Raw genomic sequence first — 24,226 nt, forward strand, 5'->3', positions numbered from 1 at the left:
CACCTCTGCCACTTGCCTGACAACATCTCATGATGCACATGATTGTCAACTCATTAGCTCTCACTTCTACAAAAGAGGTTAATGCAGTCTTGATTGGTACCTTTGTTGTCCACAGTTTAAAATTGGACCGAGTATCGTACTAATTTTTGAATAATGATTATCCAGCAATAATATCAACTCTGTCTTCCCTCTGAATATAAATCTTGCTTGTATATGCAAGCACTGTATTAGCCTGAGGGTGACAAACCCATTTTGCTGTGACGGTTGAATTACCATTGAGGATAATATCTGTGGGCTGCAAGTAATTAGTTATCATGAAAGAGACAAATTTTGCAACCTTGTTCATTGCAGAATGATTCCTTTCACTCAGTTCAGCACTGGCCCTATGAAGTTTCTATCTCTCTGTTCATATATTACCTTTATTTAATTCCTAATATGATTAGCTTTACTTTCCCAGACTCATTTATATTAATCTTCTCTTTCTGTGCCTTCCCATTGAGCATTTGGGAATTCAGTTTCTCTCTGCAAAAGACTCTTCTACAGTTTTTGCTCTCAATTGCAGAGAAAAAAATGCAAGCCAGATATGACGTGCCTACAATGATTAATATCCTTTCTGTAAGTGCAAACTTGATGTCTGCGGTAAAGGAGCTAATAACAAAGTCTGAAAAGCAAAAGGGAGTGATTTTTTTTCTCCATATGACGGGGATTGTTATTCCTATCAAAGATGCCTATCGGTAGGATGCTTTAGCAGCTTTTTGAGTCAAAACACTGCAATGGGAGTTCATGCTCCACCCATTATCTACAGGGACTCCTAAAGCCTTTGACAAAATTCAAGGAAAAAAAAGACGAGTTGCCAGTATCCTTGTTTGTATTTTTTTTTTAATATGTGCATTCATGCACATGTACATATGTTGGTGCAAGTGCACTCCATTACTGTACTCTGATGTAAACCTCACTGTTTATTAAACTTCAACATTAACTAAAGTTACCATGACAGTTTAACCAGCAATCATTAAGCTACTGCTTCTTTTAAACAGAGTTATTGTAAGAATTACCTAACAGTCTGTATTTATTGCCTCTCAATTGTCTCAGCTATCTATCCTGGTGATCAGGGCATTAACAGCTCTTTAAAGTTTATTATTTAATTTGTGATCTTTGTTAATTTCACAACAAACAAGTGCCTATGTGGGTCAAACATCATCACGGGAACATTTGTTATTCTGGGTTTTTTTTGGGTTTTGGTTTTTTTTATTTTCTTTTTTTTTTTTTTTTTTAAATAAGTAATTGTGAAACCACAGTACACAAGTAATTCCAATGATGGCAGGAAGCCAAAAAACTATTTCTACACTTTTATTTTTTAATTGACTAGATTTCAAGTAGATAGTATTGAGTTTGTTTTTGGAGATTATGCTATTTACCCATTGCTGCGATAGCCCATATAACTACTTTCTTCTTTTTCTCCCTCCCCGCCAACTGCCAATTCCCACAACATTGGAAGCATTCACTCATTGATGATAAGAAGCTTAATGATAGCAGCACAACAGTAACAGCAGCAGTAGTACAAAGCTGTAAAGATAAGACATTTTTTTAAAAAGCAGAACTGGCAAAAGTGCCAGACAGGGGCGATACAAAGCTCAGCAATAGCCCAAAAGGGAAAACGCTGGAAATTTCTCTTTCAGTTTCCAAAAGGGACATCTGTTGTCTTTTTGATAGCACTTTGTACTGTATGAAAGTATAAGACATACATTACTTAAGAGAGGATGAGATTATTGTATTTCATAGTGCTCCAGAGTAAAAATCAGCACTTTTCTCTCAGAATGCATTTTGTTTTTCAAAATAATAGTGAACTATGGATAACTGGAAAAATAGGAAATAAAAGAGTATAGCATGAAAATCTTCGTAATTGACACGACAAATAAAACCAACAAAATTACCAATACTCCACAGTATGACAAAGAAAAACAAAATAGTTTTATACACTAAAACTAAATCATAGGCTGTAAAATTCTTTACAAATGAAGAAGGATTTTGCCCCTCTTTGAATTATGAGAAAACAGTTACTGAAAGAAATTACTTGCATGCATTTTCTCACTGTAGCATGAGGTGTATAAATGGTATCGGAAACAAAGTTATTGCCATCAGTTAACATCAGCTTGCTAGGAGTCCTCAAAATAATCATACATCTACTCACGATTTATGTGGTCCATATAATAAACTCCTATCTGTTGATCGTAAACAGTTTCCCATCCTAAAGGAAGCTCATCACCGACACAGTCAGCAAATGTCAATGGCTTTGTAATCCTGTAAAAAGAAAAATAATACAAATAAATACAAAAGGTGCAGCGTTTACAGTGCAATGAATGTTATTACATGTTTTGAAGATACCTCCCATCATTTAATCATGAACTAGTTATGCTGCTTAGGAATGCGCTAATAATTACAAACATACAGTTTCAAAATAAAATTTCATTTAAATATGCTGACAGATACTCCCCAAGCAGGTACGACAAGCTTCTCCCTTCAAGTTTCTATGTTTAACAGTTTAATTACAATGGCATGCAGTCCTACCAGTTTTTCTCCATTATTGCAAAGAACACAAATGTGAAGCTGGAGTTCACCACTGCTAAAAATTACTAGAAGCTTTATAGGCTTTAACTTCCTCAAGGTGTCAAAGGAGTGTAATTTTTTTGTCCTTAAAAAGATGAAATACAATTCAAGAAAGCACTATATAATAGATTTTTCCTCTTTTCCATTATACATGTCCAACTATTAACGATATTCTCTTGGTCCAGACCCATTCAAATTACTTCCTCTCCCTCAAGAAGGAGACAAACAAATGTCTCTCAAGAATTCTGAAGCCATTAGAGCATAAATAGTAACTAATAAGTAACAGCATTACTATCTAGCAGCTTAAAATATCACACCCTTTGCTAGGCAAACTCTTGATAGACTGGTGGGTAATAGAAAACCAAAACAGCAATTTCAGTATCGTAAGAAATGTTGAAAATACTTGGTTACAAATTCTACGGAAAGACTTTAAACCGACACTGCTCTAGAACATCAAGGTATATATAAAAACCTAGGAAGAACAAAGATGCAAATAAAAAAATCCTTAACGTTCAGTTCAATCAAATCTATTTCCCAAATCATCACTTTTATCGTTACTTCACCCTTAAGATAATGTTTTCCTCTAAAAGCTGCCATAAAATTCCTTTACAGAAAAGCAATTAATATAGTAATTTCAATTATACATGAGATATAGGTCCAACACCTTCAACGTTTATTTGTTGAGGCATTTCTAATACCCAGAATGATGACAGCTTTGCGAAGATTAAATACGTGTATTAATTTAGGGACTGACTTAGGTTCAGCATAATCTATGGCATAATACTGTTTGGCATAAAATGGAAATTCCGTTCGTATGTTATAATACCCCATTAAGGTTTCCTGACACCAGATTTGGGCTACACTTACAAATACACTGCAAAATAGAGAGATCATTGGGACTGGTAATTGCACTTCATCTGATAATGCCTGTAATAAGCCAATAACTTTGTCTGAACTAAAACGTGTCTGTCTTCGAACCAGAAGTCCTTCCCCACCCCAAAACAAAGCTGACCAGAAGAATCCAATGGTAACAACTTCAAATGACGGAAATACTACTACAGCCACATTCTAGCTGTTCCAATGGCCCAGTAAGCGCAGCACTCAACCACTAACAAAAAGCACAAAACCCCACACACAGCAAACAGAAAGACTGCATTTACCTGCCTTCTAAAACTACTTTAGTATTCTTGACATTGAACTGTCGTAGAATTAAAAAAAAAAAAAAGAAATTCCTCACCTGCTTAAATGTATGTTTTGAATAGCTCTGTACAACAGTACAAAGATCAAGTCATTTAGGTAAAATAATAAAGAGCTTCATCATATGTTATGGATTCTCAAACATGTATAAACAGTTTAATAAGATGAAGATGTACATAAACTTGTGCACCACTAGTTAAAGTAAAAAGTTTCCATTACTGACAAATACATACATGAAATACATCATATAATCACGCAAATCCAAAGCTGCTGTATTCAAGAAAGAAAGTGTTACTATGGACTGGCATATGCATTCTTTCAGTAATTCATCTAGCAGTCAGGCAGACCAAATATTGCCAAAATACTGCTGATCTCCCTGGAATTCAGTCAAATATTAAAAATATAACGTACAGCATTTTTTCGTGAACTCTCATGGTTTTGTTCTAAAGACATCATGTTTACAATTTCCCAAAGTAGTCTAGACATCGGCTCCTAAATTACCACACTATAGACAAGATTTTCTTTGGAATGAGTTATGAGACATGCTCGCCTGTTATACAAACACACCCTCACCCTTTATTCGTAAGTAAAGCTAGCACATGATACTTCAACCTTTCACACTCCAAGAACTTTAATTCAATGCTCTCCGTGATCCCACCAGGGCTCAGACTTCCAGGACAAGGACAACGCTCGCTTTCTGGAAGAGGGAGACTGAAGAAAGCCAATGCACCTGGTCTAACCGGTCTTCATTCCAATGTCATAAAGCATGCATCAACAGTTTAATTAATGGTTTTGAAGGAAACCTTGTAAGAAAAAGAACACATAAAAAGCTGTCTTCCAGATATTCAGACCATTATTAACTTGATGTCGCTCATTTTAAACTACATTCAAAGTTGCTCCAAATTGGATTCCCTTCAGACAAAGCGTTAACGTCACATTGATTCTTGATTCAGTCACCTTTATATCTATGTAGCATGAACCTCCTTCATTTAATTCACCTAGGTCAAAACATGCAAAGCTTAAAGTAAGAATTGGAAGTTTGTCCCTGTGTTTTGCACTGAGTTAACTAAGTCAACTGAAAAAATACATTTCTGGTTTAACCAGCACAACTCTGGGGACAAGATTATTTTTTTTCCGGTTAAGGAAACTAAAGGTTTCCAGAATAATAAAGACAAAACGGAACAGATGCAGATATGGATATTGGAGGTCAGCCACAAATTACAGCAGTTGACTGCTGAAATTAAGTATCTTCTGGAAATGGTGCTTTACCCTCTGTTTTTTTTTAATTAGCTTAAGCACTGTAAAATAGGACAGGTCTTTTCTGCTTCTATATAAAGCATTGTACAAGTTACGAGTACATCTGTTAAAACATTTCAAAGTATTAAAATAAAGACAAAAAACTTTTTGAAGCATTACAAAGACAGAATAAAAATGCTGCCCTGGGCTGCCCTGAACTATGCTATTCACAGTAGTAAAGAGTTACAAAGACACTTCATCTGTCACCAGTGACCAGCTCCTGTCCCCCCCACGACAACAGGTAGACACTAATAAGAAGGTTCTGAACTTCCAGCTGAAGGCAGAATTCCTCTGGGACCAGTTTACACCATTAACTGGTTGCGGCCACAGGATCCACAGCCCAGGTACAAGTGACAGCCTTCCACAGGGGCCAATTTTGCATATATCAAAGAGCCAACCATAACTTCGGATTAACTGATTTGCTGATTCTTCATTATCTCAAAACATTTATCCTTTCCAAAAATAATGATGCTCTTCAGTCATTAGGCACCCAGACTTTTGTGACACTGAAACCCTTCAAAAGCAAATACAGAAACACATAAGAAAGCTTCAACACCCGAAATCCTGCACACCAAGCTGAGAGAAAAATCTTTGAGCATTATCACACACCTGTCACCTCTAACTCTGCCCAAATTAAATGTTTTTGTTAAGAAGAAATGGATGTCTAGTATTTGCACACAGTAAACCAGACATATCTGAAAAGCCAAGTTCTATTAATATTTTCTCTGCATCAATTATAAAGCTAAACAGGCAGAATATCAAAATCAAACTACAAAATAAAACCAAACAGTTGAATAAAACTGTTTCTAAGAGGTATTTTTCCTTCTCCTTGTCTATATATTTAATATCTTTAGCCACTACGCATACACAGAAGGATTCCAGAATACATTACTATAACTTTCTGAATAGGCAGCAGCAACAGATATTTCTTGAATGCATCAGTTCATGGTGGGAGTGGGTGGGAAGGAAAGAAGACAATGCAAATTAAAAAAAAAGAAAAGCAAGAGGCAATGGCCAAACACCATTTTAGACAAATTACTGCAAAACTGCTCTCAGCTTTAGTACACTTTGGTAACAGAATCTAATTCTAATCCCCAAAGAACCCACAAAAAACTCAACCTTTAGGTAATAAAGGAACATTCCTGGGTTCTAAGAAAATGCACACTTCAACTCTCCCAAAACACAGTTTGACCAATACCGTGGGGCAGGAATTTCATTGTCATGGATTTTCAAAAACAGAACCAGATCACTAAAAAAACAAGGCATCAGAAAATATTAGATAAGATCCTCAGTCTTCCTATGGCCCTGATGCCACATCAGAGGGCCCTGGCTGCTTGAAATCCCTAGGTCTAATTGAGCAAAACTTCCCCTGGGAGGAACTAAATTAAGACAAACAGAGTCTGTTTTTTCAAGATCTTGAACAGGAAATCGAAAAGGTGTTTCCGAAGTAGAAACACCCCTGTAAACTAGCTGCCATCTCTCAGACAACGTCTAGATGCCTAAATTACATCCAGGGTCACCTTATCTTCGAAAGTGGGCCTGGATTAAGAGGAAAGCACTAACCACAAGGGCTCATTATGAAAAAGAAACACCAATTTCTAAAGAAAAGTCACCATTTGTAAGGGAGACAGGGGGAAGGATGCAAACTGCCCAAAGTGCTTATGGTTTTGCTCCTGATTTTGGCTTGGTCCAACAGCAGAGGCAGAAAATGTCTAATAAAATTCGGTGCTCCTCAACAGACAACTAGGAGAAACATTCTCTTAAATCTGCAGCCCGGGCCTGGGCAGCAGTGCACTCCGAGCCTGCAGGACCTTCTCTGTGAAGGGTCTGTGGCCACTCAGCTGTGCCACGACCCACCAGCAGCCCCAACCCACCCAGCTCCTCCAAGCAGGCTGCCCTGAAGAAAGCATCCCCTCCTCAGCGGCCACAGCCTCCCAACCCCACCAAGCAGGGCAGGAACAGGTCCCACGCACACTGCCCAGCTGCTGGAGCAAGGAGCTTCCTACACGGTTCAGGAACAGCCCCACACCCTCCACCAACTTCCCCTTCCAGACCATTAATATTCACTAATAATTATAATTCACCAGTTGGGACCGTTTTGTTGATCTCGAGTGATTTGGTTTGATTTTCTTTGTTTGTTTTGGTGGTTTTTTTTCCCCTCCCTGACTTTTGCTCTGGTGTTGTTTGCTCTGCTGTGACCAGTGGCTCCCCGCACCCCGTGGCAGCACACACCAGCCAGGCACGCGCTGTTTGCAGCAAAGGCCACCACGAAGTCCAGACCCGCCGTTAGAGCACTCTGGAGTACACCATGGTTTTCCTCACTGGCCAGCCTCTATTATGGATTCAGCTCTTCTCAAGTAGCCAAGTCATAAAAAAAGGTTGGATTTTGAAATGAAGTTTGGCAAACTACATACTGACTGCTTAGTCAAAAGCACAACAAATTCGCCAAACTATACATACATTTTCAAGATAAAATTCCTGTATAACTTTTTTCTTAATCCATTGATCTGTCTTCATTTTACAGCATAGTTTAACCTCGACTTCTGAATAAAGTAACGTTACTGAACATCTACGTAATCCTTCATTAAAATAAATCCACAATACAGATGGCCGGACAGAAACTTGCACAAATGAGATTCTGTGCTCAGAACAAAGACTTAAAGAAGGTAACTCGTATTCAGAGTCATCGCTGGGATACGTTTCCCTTAGAAATAATGTGCTACCCTACAGCAAGGAAATAACAGCACCAGCTCTTCTAAAGGTCATTTCAAATTCAGTGTTTTGAAGACCACACTGTATTTTGCAGTAATTTTCATTCTTTTTTTAAAACAACTCCAAATAAGCACAGGAAAGAGCACTAACAGCATCAAATCAATGTATTTGCTTCAATTAATTTTACAGTAACATAGGCCAACACACCATACATCAATGTGCAAAACGGAATGCACCGGATGGCATTAGGCAACTACAGCAATGAATCAACATCTTTAAGCATGGAGAAAAATGTGTGTTCATTATCGAGCAATTTTTAGTGGGTTTTTTGTTTGGTTTTGGTTGGTTGGTTGGTTTTTTTAGTGGAAACAAGTGTTAACTGCCTTTAACACTTGGTATCGCAAACCTGGACTACCTATGCTAAAGCAGCTGACAAGCACATCACTCCCACAAATATTTATTTGTTGATCAGCACCTCCTGAGCCATGGTTTGCCACTGTTTACAGCATGTCAAACAAGCTGGTGGCAGTTTCTTTTAAGCCCACTCTGTAAACTACTGTGCTTAAGGAGCTGGTTAAAAAGCAGCTCTAACATCTGTGCAACAGGGCAGCACAGACAGTAACTTCATCAGACACCTTATTCTCAGTCCATAATTGACCTTTGCGTTACAGCTACCTGAGCTTACGTGGGTCAAGAAAAGTGAGTGGCATCAGCTGTCTACCTCTCTTGTGACCTCGTGCTGAAGAAAAGCATTCAGGAAAGATGGAAATAATGTTATAAAAACTCAGCAGATAGCGCGTTTCAGATCATCACATCCTGTGTTGTGCTCTGCATTGAATCAATTGACTCCAAACCAAAAAGAATTCACTTTTTCATGCTAGGCAGTCCCTTTACATTTTTTTTAAAATCTCACTAACGCTTTTCTGACGGGCAGGGTATTATAACGTATTAGATGAAAACTGTTCATCATACGCAACATATTTACTGCTACATGTCATGCTAATAGGGCTGATGGCCATGAAAAGCCTGAACAAGTAGATTTTGTGATGCAAAATGTACGTGAAGCTACATGTATGAGATAACTTGTATGATCTGTAGACTTAGAAGAAGCAACAGAAGTTCCCATTGCCTGCAAACACCTACAAGAAATGTCCCTGAGGCCACCCTCTAACCTTTCACTATTCTAGAAACAATAAACATTTACTAACAAGCAATAACAGAGAAATAATATAATTTTGTTTTTATCCTTTATCATACTCCCAAAAACCAGAACAGCTAAGAAATATTGGCTTAGTATGTTGAAACATGAAATAAAATGCTATGTCCAATTGCAGCTCTCACTTAACTTGTCTGGCTGCTCAGGAACTGCTGAAACAGTTCCACATAAGCAGCCAAGTCTTCCAAGCAGCTATCCATTTCTTAACAGCAGCTATGATCCATATCCAAATTTGGAACACAAATATTATGGGAAATTCTTGCTGAAAATATACCCACATTTCATCAAGATGACCAAAATTCCTCCTTCAAAAATCATAGCCAGGTTAAAAGTCAGTGCTTAAGACAACTGCTTTTGTTTCTACTAATTATTCTTTTTCTACAGAGGGTAAACAATAAAAAAATGGGGGCAGAGGGTTAAGTAAGTCTGTCCATGAGCGCTTTAAAATATGTTTTGTTTGCGTATGCACAGATAGCCAGAAGTTACAGGCAAGCGTACAAAGCCACCAGCCAGAACCTAAGATTAGCATCAGGGCAGAGGCAATCGCCGGAGGGGTTGGCTGAAGGCAGGCAGTCTGGGCAGCAGGTGACTTGACATCTAGACCAGAAAACGGACAAAATTACATATAACGGCTGGGAAGAAGCCATAAGAGGACAGCAGCAATATGCAGCAGTTAAGACAGTTAAGGGGAAAAGATTACGAGACTACAGTCTTATTAAACTGATGTCAAATTGGACCTTCCTGTTGCATATGTTCTTAGCTAGAACCAGTAACACACAAGATATTTACGACTCTTCTTTTGCCAATCCTAATAAAGCTGCCTTTGTTACTCAAAATCTCTAAATATTTACAAGATTTACAAGGACTTGCATATTGTGAGAGAAGTAAAAAAAAAAAAAAAAAAAACCAAAAAAAACCCCAAACAGATAAAAATCAAAAGCCTAAACCAAAAGATAAGGAAAATTTAATGGGGAACTTCAGAATCTGAGAAGCAAGCTGAATTCTTCCACCTGTGTAAGAACACAACTCCACACCTGTCCAGACACAGCACATCTTTAGAGCAGGCAAGTAAAGCAGTATTGTAGTTTTCTCAGTTCTGAATAATTTATAACTTTTCCATGGATTTCTGTGAATAACAGGGTTTTCCAACTACATGCTATTGGTAATTAAGGTCCTAGTTAGTAAAGGCCAGCCCTGCAGTTACCTGTTTATTTCTTCCATCCTGCAAACCACAACTCTGCAAACTTCTGCTGGAGAACAGCAAGTCACCCAGCTGTCAGATTTCTACACCCTCAGTACACATTAAAGCCTATTTCTGTGTTCAGTTCCATCCAGCAAACCGCTTGGCAGTTGTATCCTTAGTTTTGTAATGACTCTTCTGGTCTGAGAACTCAAATTTCTGACTTGCTTACTTGGCCATAATCCTGCCCACCAGTTAACTAAGCCGTTGTAGAAGACTCACTGGGAGAGGTGATGAGTTGCTACACCCTTACACAGAGGACAGTATACGCGCTTGTGTGTAAGCGTATGCATACACACACAAAATTGTTCTCTTCTGACTGCTGGTCACAACTTCTGTATGCAACTACCAGATGAGGAGGAAACACCTGGACTTTCCTAATGGAAGTCATCTGAGAAAGGGTGAAATGGTGCATCTGCGAGACCTTACCCACAAGTTCATACTAATAAGCCCTTTGGACATGAACAAGAATAACGGGAGGAGATTAAAGCAGGAAGAAAATGAGGCAGACAGGAAAAGGGAGGTCCGCAGCAGACAAGGAGGAACAAAAATGGGACATAAAACTCCCAAATTCAAGTTCATGAAGTTCTACATGTTAGAAGAAAAGGAGGCATCAAAAGAAGCTTTACATCTCAATAACAAGTAAGTAAAACGGTCTTAAATGCTGAAAGACAATATCATGCAGTGAAGTGCTTCCTGCAGACTCTTGCAAGATCACTTCAATTTTGTATCAAAAAAGATTAGCACATCCTCACTATTACATTGCCTCTTTCATTTCTAGTTTATTAAGGTATCTTGGCTATCTCTGGCGTAGTAAAAAAGCAACAGGGCAAAGCTCCCATCTACTGTATTCTCTCACTAACCTTATATACCCTATATCCAGAAAGATTATGCCAGCACTTGCTGACTAGCTTGCTACCCTGAAGTCTGACCTTGCTAGACCAAACTTTTCTTCAAAATTTTGAAGTCTATATGATTATCCCAAACATTATGGCAGAGATTTTTCTAAAGCCTTCTAACAGCCATTGGTAATTCAAGTTTCTGTACATCTGTAATAGTTAGCTCTGCACTGCCAAAGGCCTCCCCCCCACCTTAAATTTATCATTCTTCTTTACCAACTAGACAGATTGGAAATAACTAAATATATATATGTCTATGTATGTGTACGTACATATATACACACACGCAATTAATGGTATTTGGACAAATCAATAAAAGTGTCAAATGACAGAGGCTTAACTTACATTCTTCAATAAAGAAAGTATTATAAAACACTTGTGAACGCTTTAAATCACTTTAGACAAGTCTCAGTCAGCAAAACCGAGAATCTTATGTTAACTAGTAATCTTTGGGCTGACTAGAAGGCAAGAAGTCGAAGACGCATGGAGGTTAACACCAGAATATTGAGATATATACGCAACTACATTCTGTGATCTACAACTGCTCATTAACTGAAGAAAACCCTTCTCATACGCTGAGAAGGCCCATCATGCTAGAAAACATGCCAATGAACACAACGCTAAAGGGATTTTATACTTCTGTAGTGTGGGAGAAACAATGTTTTAGAATAGGCTATAGCCAAACTATACTTAACTATTAGTGTTCCCCTAGAGGTGAACTGAAGTTTCATGAGATTAGAAACAGACATCTGTCATGTCTATGTGCACAAACAAGCTCAGTGCTACTACCAGTGAAAATTTAAGTAATTTTATGTTTTACAATATTTTAAGACCCAATCCTCCAAAAACTTACTATACTTGGAGTATATTCAATTAAATTTTACTGAAATTCATTTCATGAAACTATTTCCACCAATAAGTATTATACTAATAAAAGAGAAAACACATTAGAAGTTACCAGAAACCATTTCTAAAGAAATGTAGCAGAAAGTGACAAACAATGGGAGGAAAAAGTAAATGCAACTGGACTGAGTATAAAACAATGGTTGGAAAAATATATATTCAAGAGACCATTCTTTTCAAGTCTCGGAACAAAGTGATGTGTAGATAAGTGCCAAAAGAATATGCATACCATGACTTCACATACATCCTATTAAAAACAAATTGTGAGGTAAAACAGTAAACAAATGCCTCACACCCAAAGGAGTCTACATTGCTAGCTAATATTAGAAATTCAAGAAAAGAGTTTCTCCTTTAACCTTTCAGAACAGCCTTGCTCCTCCTTCTCTTCCAGCCTGCTTGAAAACAGTGTTATACTTGTCCCGTATTTTTCCTAAAAATATCACATACGGCATTTCTCAAACATGTTCAATTATCACATTCCTCAAAGTTTTATGGACTCTTCTACCATTTCTGCGTAACATCTTCTAACGTGCTACTGTGCTGTCACACACTGACGTTGCCTGTACAGCAGAGAAATTGTGCCTTGTAGAAGGCCGCAGCCCGGGCCCCAAGCTCCACTCAGTGGAGTGGGTGCCCATGGGCACAGCGGGGAAAACTGCGACGAGAGACAGAGAGCCCTGCCCAAACCATGCCACGCATCTGCAAGGCAGGCTTTCCAGATTGCTTCGCTTCTGAAGTTTCTGAACTACATTACTAAAGCAATACTTTACATGGGAGCGAAAGAGTGCAACTAATGTGATACACACACATGATCCAAGGGCACCGTTTCAATCACTTGCCTGAAGAGTTACTAAGCTCAACTTAGCTCTAAGCAACTGAAGTGGAAATATGCTGACAGGATCTTTGATGCTTTTGGTTTCAGACTCCGTTTCTTGCAAGCAGTGATCTATAGCAGTCACCTCATTATTTAAGGTTTTTCCGCTCTTCCAGGAGTTAGAGACCCTTAGTCAAGCACATATGGGCGCATGTTTCAGCTGCCTAGAAGTGACGATGGACAAGTCATTAGTGAATACTGTATACATTAGCATACACATACAGACATCCTCAATTTACCTACTTATTTAAAAGCTTCAGTAAACCATATTTTACATGGTATTACAAAAACAGTCAATGGTTACCTTTAAGGTATTAAAGGTGGTCTAAAAATAAACCTATTAAAGAAAACTGCTTAAAATGTGTCTTTTTTTTTCTTCCCAAACATATCAGGATATCTAACAAAACAAAACTGTATCTCCCTAAAACCTTTGCTTCTTTTATACCACTGGAGCAACAACCCCCTTGCTAAGTAAAATAATTTCTTTAGAGCACAGTAACTACCTAAGGAAAAAAGCAATAGTTCTGCAACAATTTGCAGCCTTGCTACGTTTTCTTCTCCACAGCTCACTCTTTGTCTTTCCTTTAAAGTTACAGATACAGCTGTCAAATTATTTACACTTTATGATAATCTAGTTTATATTATTTCTAAACTTTTGATTCTCAACATTCTCAACCTATCAGTCACAAATACAAATTCAGGTAAGCTACAAATATATAATGCTAATGCAGGTGTTGGGGAGAAGATTCTCTAAAATACGTACTTAAAATCTTACAACTGCTTCTACACTCCAGGTCGATCCCCTTGTCAGCCAGTAATTCTCAAGCTTTTAGGAAAACTTAGCCTCTGTTTTCCCAACATTTAATTATCCCAGTATTATTACTATTCCCCAAATACACTTGCCTCCTACAGTCCTCCTTAATGCTGACCTTGCAAACTAATAGCGTATTCCCCAATCAGTATTAGTAATTCAGTAACATATCCTAAAGAAAAAGATAGTTTTACAGATTTATGTTCATCTGAATTTTTTAAGAGGTTGAAGTTATGAAGTTTGATGCTATTACTTCTATGGTTCCCAGTAGCAGTGCAATATATTATATTAAAGCTTCAAGCTAGACCAATAAAGTACTTCCAAGTAAGCAGTATGAGGAATTACTCATAATTTAGTTGTTATGCTTCTGCTAAAATACAGGGGGAAAAAAAATATTTTGTGAAAAATTCAGCCAGATGATGTTGTTTTTAGGAATAGTAATAGTGCAGTAAGAAAAAAAAACAACAACAAAAAAACCCCAACAACAAAAACTTAAGACAACCTGCTCAAACACAATATAAAAAAAAAAAAAACAAACTTAGAACTACTAGAAAAATTTATTTTCAGTATAAGAAACTAAATCAAAGAGTAAAACAGCACAAGAAATGTTTCGGGTTTTGTTTTTTTTTTTACAGCGTAAAATTTCAGATCTACCAAAAAGTGGGAAAGTAAAAATCAATCAACAGATGATAAAGCACAGTTATAGAAGACACACCATGTCGTCAAACCTACACTGATCTTAATTTAAACACCCACAAGTAACAAGCAGCTCTTCACTGAAACAGCAGTGGGGAAAGCAGATTAAATCTATAAAGTAACATACTAAAGAGACTTCAACAGTAGATGGCCTCCTCTTCTTCCACCCCACCTCCCATGACCGAGAAGGTTAAAAATAGAGGCTTCCGTTTCCTTAGATTATTTCACTTTAAACTTTTCTAGAGCACTGAAATTAGCTACTTTGCCAGCTTCCTACATTTGTGTTAGAAAAGAAGGAGTGTTAAAAACACGCTTCCATTTACAGCAACTCAGGAAACCGACTTCTGTGGTTTGTATTATTATTATCATTTGCAAATGACAAGTCCCTCTAGAAGCTGAAGGTGTCCCTTCCAAAGTTTCCTTTTGGATGTCACTCAGACAAAGGCCCCTTGTACCACACAGACAAATATTTTGGGGGTAATCTTATATATTTGCATATTTTTCGATATTTATGCATTCCTTTGCAGTTAGTAAATGTAGATATATATTTTCAGTGCACCAAGTTCAATTCCCTGTATCGAAGAGCGGCTCCCGTACTAGGAAGGAGAGCTTAAGAGCTGCTGAAAGCCAGCTTCAGCTCCCTCCCTCCCAGCCCCAAGCCCTCAAGGAAGCCAGAGCCGCAGGAAGCCTCTAACTTCCACCATGGCAGCACAGAGTGGCCCCAGCTGACCAGCTCCATATTTTAAGGTCAGAAGGAACCACTGTCATCATCCAATTGATCTCCTGCATAATCCAGGCCACAAAACTTTAGCTGGTAATTCTTGCATCTAGCCCAACATCTCGCGGTTGACCTAGAGCATATTTTCCACAGTGGTAAAAGCAGTGTTTGTTTATATTGAAAAAGATGTACATCGCAGAGTAAGTATCTAAACTGTTTATCTGGAAGTATTGCATATCAACAAACAAAAAGTAGCAGGTATCCAAATACTGCTCCAGTATAGAGTTGTATCATCTACACATTACTATAATGCAGTGCCACCCATTCATTAAGAAGTCTGGTATGCTTTGTTAGGCATTGCCTCGTTAGGCAATTTTTTGATTGCTTCTAATTTTGTTAGACTGGCTGAAGTTCTCCCTCCTGAGGGTGTGCCTCATGAGAAGTTTCAATTAAAACAGCTCAGCCATTTTAAAGAATAAAGCAGAGGAAAAAAAATGCTGTCCCTCCCCACTCCCATACTAGAATTTCTACACCAGTCTCCCAAATAACCTCAGCGCTACTAACACCAGGGCCTGAATTTTTTAGGTCTCCTACTATCCCCATGGAAAAACATTCAAGTTTGGTCAAGGCACAGGGGAGTGGAAGAGGGGGAATATCGTTGCACGTGCTCAACATAACTCTGTGAAGTATGGAAGCCCCGTTCTTTGCAGATTTAATTTCCACTGAACATGCACCAGCTTCTCAGGACCTCTCCTGACTACACACCCACCCAACCTCAGTGTGCCAGGACAACGCAAGGCTCGCTCCAGCTGCGGAAAAACACCGCCAGTCCAACTCCGCTCCTTGTATTCCAGGAACAGAGACTAGGAAGCCAGTTTGTCCATCCAGTCTCAATGCAACCCCTGTTAGCAACTGAACACCATGGAGGAAAAGAAGGAAGCAGGCACACCGTGATACGGAAGGATGAGGAGCATGGGAATCAGGTGCTGGAAGAAGAGCAGGCGGTAATCAGAAATTAATAAATGGTGCAGGGAGACACAGACAGGAGACGCACAGGGAGAAGGACCTGCAGTCTCCTAAGGGTATACTAAGCCTTGCTCTTGGGCGAGGGGAGACACCAAAATACCCCACCCAAACAAAACCAGAATGCAACGACATAAATAAAGACAATTTCACAATAACGACAATGCAGACCTTAAATCTGGCATTTCAGAATATGTCTACGTTTGGCTATGCAACTTTTAATAGACGTGAAAAACCTTACACATGCATCACAAAAGCATCCCAGTTAGGAAGAGTACATTTAGGCACCAGGACCCATATCTTAAAGAGCCTTCTAAAGTTCGGAGAAAGAACAAAGCCTATTTTAAAAGTCTGATTCTTTTCTGAGAAAGTCAAGTATACACCAAATGAAAAACCAAAATCTCAAAAGCACCTTTGAATATCCACTGCTACGCAATGGATGTTGCCCCCAGGAACAGCAACTCCCAATACGAACACTTCCTTCATTGCTCAGGAAAGGTTAAGACCTAACAACATGGGAACTTGACATGGATAACATGTTTGAAAGCCATCTAATTAATCCATTTATCTGCTAAGATTGGCTAAAATAAAAAAAAAAAAAAAAAAACATCAGACACTGGGAGCTACTCAGAAAATAATTAGATATTCATGAAGGAAATGAACTACTAACACATGAGTAATGATTGATTGACCAAGCAACTATTAAAAGAAAGGTGTGCAAAGACAGAGAGCTACTGTGTTTTGAGACATATCCTGAACAGTATGCTCGCTAAAAAGTATTTTTTCATAGTAACTGCAACTTCTTTTCTCAAGTAAGATCAAGTCTATCTTTAATGCAGAGAGCACTTCCACGCAACAACAGAAAAGCCACAAAGACATCAGAAATACAGATTAAACGAACTGCAGGAGAAGTGAAGGAAAGAGGCCTGTCTGGTACAGAGTAACAAACAGGTTGGACAGATGCATTCAGAAGAGAAGTGAGGGTTTAGGTCTGACATATCTAAGCTCTTCTAAAAGCTTAAAATCTAAGCTCTTCTCAGTGCCAGCAGAAGTGACATAATGTTTTCTTTACTTAATACAGAAAATTACCTGCCTACAGAAATTACATGAAGCCTTATCAGACTAACTGTTCCGTGCATTTCACAGCCCTTTGTGTTACTAGCAGAGGAAGCATGTAATATTTTCATTTCTCTCACTCCAATTTACCTACTGTCTTCAAAATTATTTATGGACGATACCTAACCATCAAAGAGACCCTTGGGTCTTTGAAGTGAGGATGGTAGGTAGAACTGTGTCCTGGACTTAGAAGCTGATCAGCAAAATTTGACTCAGGTGGCAAACTTTTCCCCAACACCACCAGCTATTTCCAATTACTGAAAGATCTACTGATTCAATCTCCAAGTGGCTTGAAAGAAGAAAAAAAATCCACAGTTTTCAGAAGTGTTGTAAGCCTGCTTGCTTAGTTGGGTTGATGAGCAACGCTTCAGGAGATCCAGTAAAAGGAGGGCAAGAAGCAGACTGAACCATGACTACTATTCCAGACAGCAGATGCCTAACGTGTGCCTAACTTTGTGACTAAAGTCTGTTTAAGAGACCAGGACTTCAAAAACTCACCACCTCAAAAGCTCCTCAAAGGCTATTAGGAAACAGGTTCGAACTGAAAGGGAAACGATGGCGCACGGGAAGGCAGGCGAGCGTACAAAGTATGACAGGAAATTCCCAGAAAAATGTGGTAATGACTCTTATGCACTTACTCTGCTCCACACATTTTCATGTTGTATCGTTTTCTAAAAAACTTTTACTATTACCCATTTAGCAAGGAGACAGCCTCTCGTAACACAGCTGTGGAAAAAAACATGAGTACTCCCTCTTTCCTCCCCCATCTTGTACTTATGCCACAATTGAACAACTAATATGAAGAAGAGATTTTTCTCACTGTTTCCTAGATCACTGCTGCTGCCAGGAAAGCCTGTCTTCTGCCATCACCCTTTGTCTAGCTTCCTTTTGCAGGTCTTACTTCCCCGTAAGTGAACTCAGATATTTACATACATTGCCACTTTCAGCGTTAAATCCACAGGATTCTTACTCACAAGATTTGGATTTTCTGATTTCTTACTGCTGCAGCATGACAACAGATTACTGGAGATGGAAGCTGTCAGAACAACAAGGGTCTTCATTCCATCCCCTCACTGCTCATCATCATAGTTGAAAGTCTGATCCTAGATTTTTAATGTCCTCAGGAAGTTAACTTTCTTGACAATTTTGCCCTCAACTTCTAATTAAAGAACAAAGAAGATATCACTGGTTAAATAAATTGTTATCATATTGTATTAAATCTATTCCTCCTCCCTCCAATTTAAGAAGGTATTTTTAATCACTATTCAGCAGCACTGCTTTTCAGCCTATCTGATCATCTTCAATCTCTTTTCTGAACAGCCTGTTGATGTAGGGAGCCTCACTGCACGCCCAGTTAAACCCTGTTGGCTGTGCTACATTTTAATGGAAGCCTAGGTTTTACAGATATGACTGGTCTAGACCCTCTCCTTCCCTCTGGCCATACAATGAGCAATGCACCTTACTCACAATGAGTTAATGCTTCTAATTCCTGTAAAAGGCAGTTTTATGGAGACAATTTTCCCTAATTCCTCTCAACAAAGAAGCAGAATCACAGAATCACAGAAACTTCAGAGTTGGAAGGGACCTCTAGAGATCATCTAGTCCATCTCCCCTGCTAGAGCAGGATTGCCTAGAGCACATTACTCAGGACTGCATCCAGGCGAGTCTTAAAAATCTCCAGAGAAGGGGAAATGAAGCAGTAATGAATACATTAATTTAAGACATCAGTCAAGTCTCAAGTGGGAAGCTGATTTGGGAAAGAACACTGGTCTCCCCCTCTCATCCGTCCCCCCCCATAAAAAAAAAAAAAAAAAACACATCTGAAAAACAAACTCTAAACTCTCTAAAACACAGAGTAACATGCAAGGCAGCATATCAACTATCCAAGACATCTCTAAACCACACTGCTTTCTGAGGTGGCACTACAGCAATGCTAAGGGTGGACATGCATGGACACAAGCACATTTCCACTGATTGAATGATCTGTACCTTCTCAAAATTCTAGCAAACACATAAAAGAGGCACTATTCAGCGTTTACTTCTTCCCAGAAAATGAATACTGACAGAAGCAAAGGATGGGATGGCATCATTGTTGCCATAATATAAATCCAGAATACTTAAAGGGATAACACAATTTATTGACAAGTGAGACAAATTTCACAATATAATATTTCATGCAATCCAAGAACAGTATAAAAGTAAACAAAAATGTTTAAAGAGCTCTTGTATATGGACTCTAACCGCTTTTAAAAGGAAAACAAATTATACAAATGGCATTTTCAATAGCAGCTTGTCTAACACATGGTTTAATTTGTAAGATATTTCAAGCATAGACAAGTTGTTCTAGCAACTTTTAACATCCAAACTTCAATGTCGAGAAGAAAAAAAAAAAATCATTGCCTTCAGAGATCCAAGATTTTTATTTCTTGCTTCCTTCAGAAGTAGCCATGAAAATGAACTCACCTTTCCCTCAATAAACAGCTCATTTTGTACAATTAAGCCCAGTACATTCTTCCATTGTTTTGAACCTACACCACTTTGATCTCCAATTTCCAAAAGAGGAAAACTACAAAAGCATTCTCAAACACACCTTCCAGATCAGACATGTGCTTCCTCATACACACAAAGACAGCAGAAATTACTCTGTTCCCTTTACATAGCTTTAATGACAAGGTTTTATACATATACATTTTGACTGTACAAAATACATAGCTATCCCGATAAAAATACTCCTTTCTTAGTATTGTCCCCATCTTTCTTTCCTGGAAGCACACCAATGCCTTCTCACAGCGCTGGGAGCCACCCCAGCCCTCCAGAGCTGAGGGCAGCCAGTTCCTATGCCAGGATGGCCAGCCCCAACGGTGCCTGGGCCAGCACCACCACGCTGCCTCATGGCACACGTTCCTCCAGCTCCTTCCAGTGCTCCTGTCTCAGGAGCTGGCACAGGAGCAACACATGCCGACAGCTTCATGATGCGATGTCGCAGATGAGAAACTGGAGGGTTACTGGACACTCGATTATAAATACAGTTTTTCCTACCACACACTGTCAATAGTCACACACATCTTATAATTTCTGATGATCTTATGACTACTGCTTTCCCCAAACAAAACCACTACAAGCTAAGCTGCCAACCATTCTGTGCTGTGATGGACACCTATTATTTGCCCCAATAAACCAAATACAAAGAAAACTTTTAACTGAAGCTACATAGCTAAAAGACGCAGCTTAACACATGAGAGAAAGTATGCTTGGAGAAAATGAGAAACATCTACATCTATCATATGGTGCTTGGCAAGCACAATTGTAAGATGAAGATCAATAAGCCACAGTAATTTTTAATGTTCGTTAAAAAACATCATACCTACTGCCTTTGATACCAAGGTAGGAAGGGGGGAGGAAAGAGGTAGAGACACCACACCATTCCACCCTCAAATCAAGCTTGCTTACTGCTTCATTTCTTCCTAGTGTCATCAGCAAAACTTTGTATCAAATATCTAGGCAAAGTAACACAAGATTTAGGAACTGAGGTCTTCTGCCTTTGGAAGGCTGTAACTGAAAGTGTCAAAGTATCACCAATTTTAGGAAGTACTTTACAAAGGAAAAGCATGAACGTTAGCAGACAAAGCCCAGAAGAGAAACAAATCTTTTTAGCAGACAAAGCCAAGAGGAGAATTAAATCTTTATGTTACTCATTTTATTTGTGTTCATACAATCACATTATTAATTTATAATCAGAGCACCACCATAAAGTTAAGAAATACCATAATTAGTACCCACCTGAACACCAGACACAAGGAGTTTAAAAATAACAGTACACAAAAAAACATGGCAGAGCAGAGAACTGAACCCCAATGTCCCAAATCCCAAACCAGTACTGCTGAACTATACTCTTTCTTGCTTTGGAGAGGCATGATTAAAATAGGCGGACAACATTTTAGGACTGGTATTGCACAACAACTAGAAGAGGAGGTCAGAAAAGGCATTGCAGTAATACAGCTGGGAGATAGGATTTTGGAAGACTAGGAAGAAAAACTTAAAGGCGCTTTTCTGTTTCTATCAAGTATTTGAAAAGAGTAATTTAATTGTCTACTTTGAAGATTCAACTTATCCTCCCTGATAGCTGTTGTGATTGATGGATATTAGAAATCCTCCTAAAGTCATGGCTTTATTTCAAAGATCTTTGCTTAAGCTAACTTTATTATATACAAATTGCTATACTACTGCAATCAACAGGTAAGAAAGTTATGAATCCATTTGACTAACACTGGTGATACATCCTATCATAATACACATCTTATGTATGCTTTATAAATATAACCCTACAAGAAACAACTAGTGACTACAGCTTGCACAAAAAGAACATTGACTGATCTCTGTAGAGAAAGTAGAATTACAGTAAAGGTCCTGTAAATTCATACAGTCAATTAATTACTCCACACAAACACTTCTAGAGTTTGTCTACACAGGATGTTTCCAGCAGACCCAAAGCAGCTCTGCCCTGGCTTCCCACGCATACAGCTACCAGCTACTTTGGTGTGGCACGGAGCTCCATCTAATATAACCTAGCCTACGCAGGGCTTGTTAGCTCAGGTTCGGCGATGAATTAACCACAGCCACCTGGCTCCCGACCAGCTCAAAGCACGAGCCGAATTTGCAACATAGCATTTAGACACAACTGAGAGAGTCTCATAATGAAATTGCTTACTCACCTTATTCACCTCACTTACTTCATCTAGTGGAATAAACTACTCACCCATATTGCTACATGAAAAGCATTCACATGGAAGATTGAGAGCCCTGTTTATTCACACCCAAGCTTACTGAACTCCAGCTTTTCCAGGTAGGATAATACGTGCTTAATGAAGGTCAAAACCAAAGTGAACAGTCTTTGCTGACAGCAAAGCCGACGGCACCCATGACCCTTGGCAGCATTTCACACAATACACCTCCGATCTTTATGAACAAAAAAATGACTGCTAACAGCTCCAGGAGGTACATTAACAGCAGGCATCTCACTGAAAAACCTTCTGCAGGACTCTGGATCTCTACCCAAGCAGGAAACCAAACCTAAAAACCAGTCAGCATACCTCAGGCAATGCAACCTCACAGCTACACCGGATACTTAAATCTGTCTAATGCTTTGTTTCATTTGGGGGGGAATAGTGCATCCATTGCACACACACCACAGAACGACTGTAGTACAAGCCTGTACCATAAGATCTGGAACGTTAATCTCAAAATCTATTTCTATTACTTGCTGGGTAAAAACATCACTTGGTTTTCAGATATCGGCTCCTTTTTTCAACGAACTGGCTACTAGAAGCTAGCAGACAACAGGGCATGAAAAAAAAATCAAGGGCTTGTAGTCCCATCCACTATAAAAATATGGATATGTGATTTTTATTAATAACAATATTAATTAATACACCTAGGTCTATTTGGTTTGTATTCCATTGATGAGTCTCAGATTTTAGGGAAACCCCCTAGAATAATTCAAACACCTATGAAAGTTCATGAAAGTAGGAGGCCTTGTAGAAAACAAAAAGCCCATGTTTACACCTAATCAGGTATCAGATAATCTGTCTGGGAGCGAGCGGATGCAAATACCCCAAATGCAAGGCAAAAAGTGTCCAGCAGAAGTTTCACCTTCCCAGACAGCAAAGTCAATCAGCCGTAAGACACAAACCCACAGGAAACCAGACTTCATTAGTTCCGGTGCTCACGGAAATACCTGATTTTTATAAATTGTAACATTTTCCACATAACATCTACTGCGAGCTTCTTTAGCACATCAAGCTCGGTACTCTGCAAGGCATCTCCCTGCCCTACCCTAGACATTCACGTGCAAGCTACCCAAATATTTTCCCTTCCAAATGTTATTTTCTTTAAAAATACATTAAATATTTCCTTTAAAAATCCACAGCTAGTCCTATTTATGTGACTATTTGCTGGGTGGAATGAAGTTAGATGCTAAGCTGGAAATACCATAACAGCTGAGTATTTTAACTGGCAACACCCTTGTAATGACATGCCTGTGTGTCATATCAGCTATAGACTCCACAACCTTACAAGTCTGACATCTCCCAGCTTGAAAAGTTAATTTGGCAGGTTTATCAGAATTTCACATGTACATTTTCACTGACATTCTTGCATTACAAATACTGAAGAGCATGGTATAAAGTGTCTATTCACAAGTTTCATGCTTGTCAGTAACGAACTCAATAGCCAACTCGGGCAGGCCAATACGCTATCCCTCCAGAACTGGATGTGCCACACCATAATACAATTTATGTTACAGTAATTTTTCTGTAAAATAAAAACCCAAATTGGAGGTCATGTATTGTTTTTAAACACTGAAATTTTATCTCTTTACAGATAAAAATCAATAGCCTTATTACCTGTACTGTTCCATTAATACAGGTGTGCACTATTTACATAGATTAGCAGTGTTATACAAGGAACTTGTCCAAAATAAACATAACTTGTATTATAAGGATGCTGCAATTCCTTGTGCATCTAACACTGCTGGGCTTGAGAAACTTTTTTCCCCGAATCTGAAAGCAAACATATGGCAATACCTAAGAAGACTATGCTACTTTTTTCCTTAACACAGGCACCAGATGTACTGAGAAAAGACAGGTTTATTCCCAATTTGAGTATTTCCTGACAGTTTGTGGCTGTGTTTTATACCTTGAACTTTGCTGAGATTTAGGGGTTTATCTTGTTGCATTTTATAAATGTAACAACAGGAGGGTCGGGGGTGGAGAACTGAGGTAACGCTGGATTCAGTAATCCAGTAGATATCAGAGTCTTGATTAAAAATATTTCTCCTGATTAAAAGTGACCCACCCATGAGAATCAAAGAGATAGAAATTTGGAGACGTGCCAGTTTATACAATAACTGTGTTTATTTGT

At 38.7% G+C, this 24,226-nt stretch overlaps 1 protein-coding gene across 7 annotated transcripts in view; it reads right to left on the minus strand.

Moving 5' to 3' along the window:
- WWC3 (WWC family member 3) overlaps window positions 1–24,226 on the minus strand; it is a 102,468-nt gene that overhangs the window by 62,860 nt on the left and 15,382 nt on the right. For all 7 annotated transcript variants that reach the window (XM_074606728.1, XM_074606784.1, XM_074606775.1 and 4 more), the window contains exon 2: window positions 2,192–2,301. In XM_074606728.1, the coding sequence (XP_074462829.1) occupies window positions 2,192–2,301 (110 nt within the window). The remainder of the gene's footprint in view (window positions 1–2,191; window positions 2,302–24,226) is intronic.

Source organism: Larus michahellis, chromosome 1, assembly GCF_964199755.1.
Source record: "Larus michahellis chromosome 1, bLarMic1.1, whole genome shotgun sequence".
Taxonomy (NCBI): domain Eukaryota; kingdom Metazoa; phylum Chordata; class Aves; order Charadriiformes; family Laridae; genus Larus; species Larus michahellis.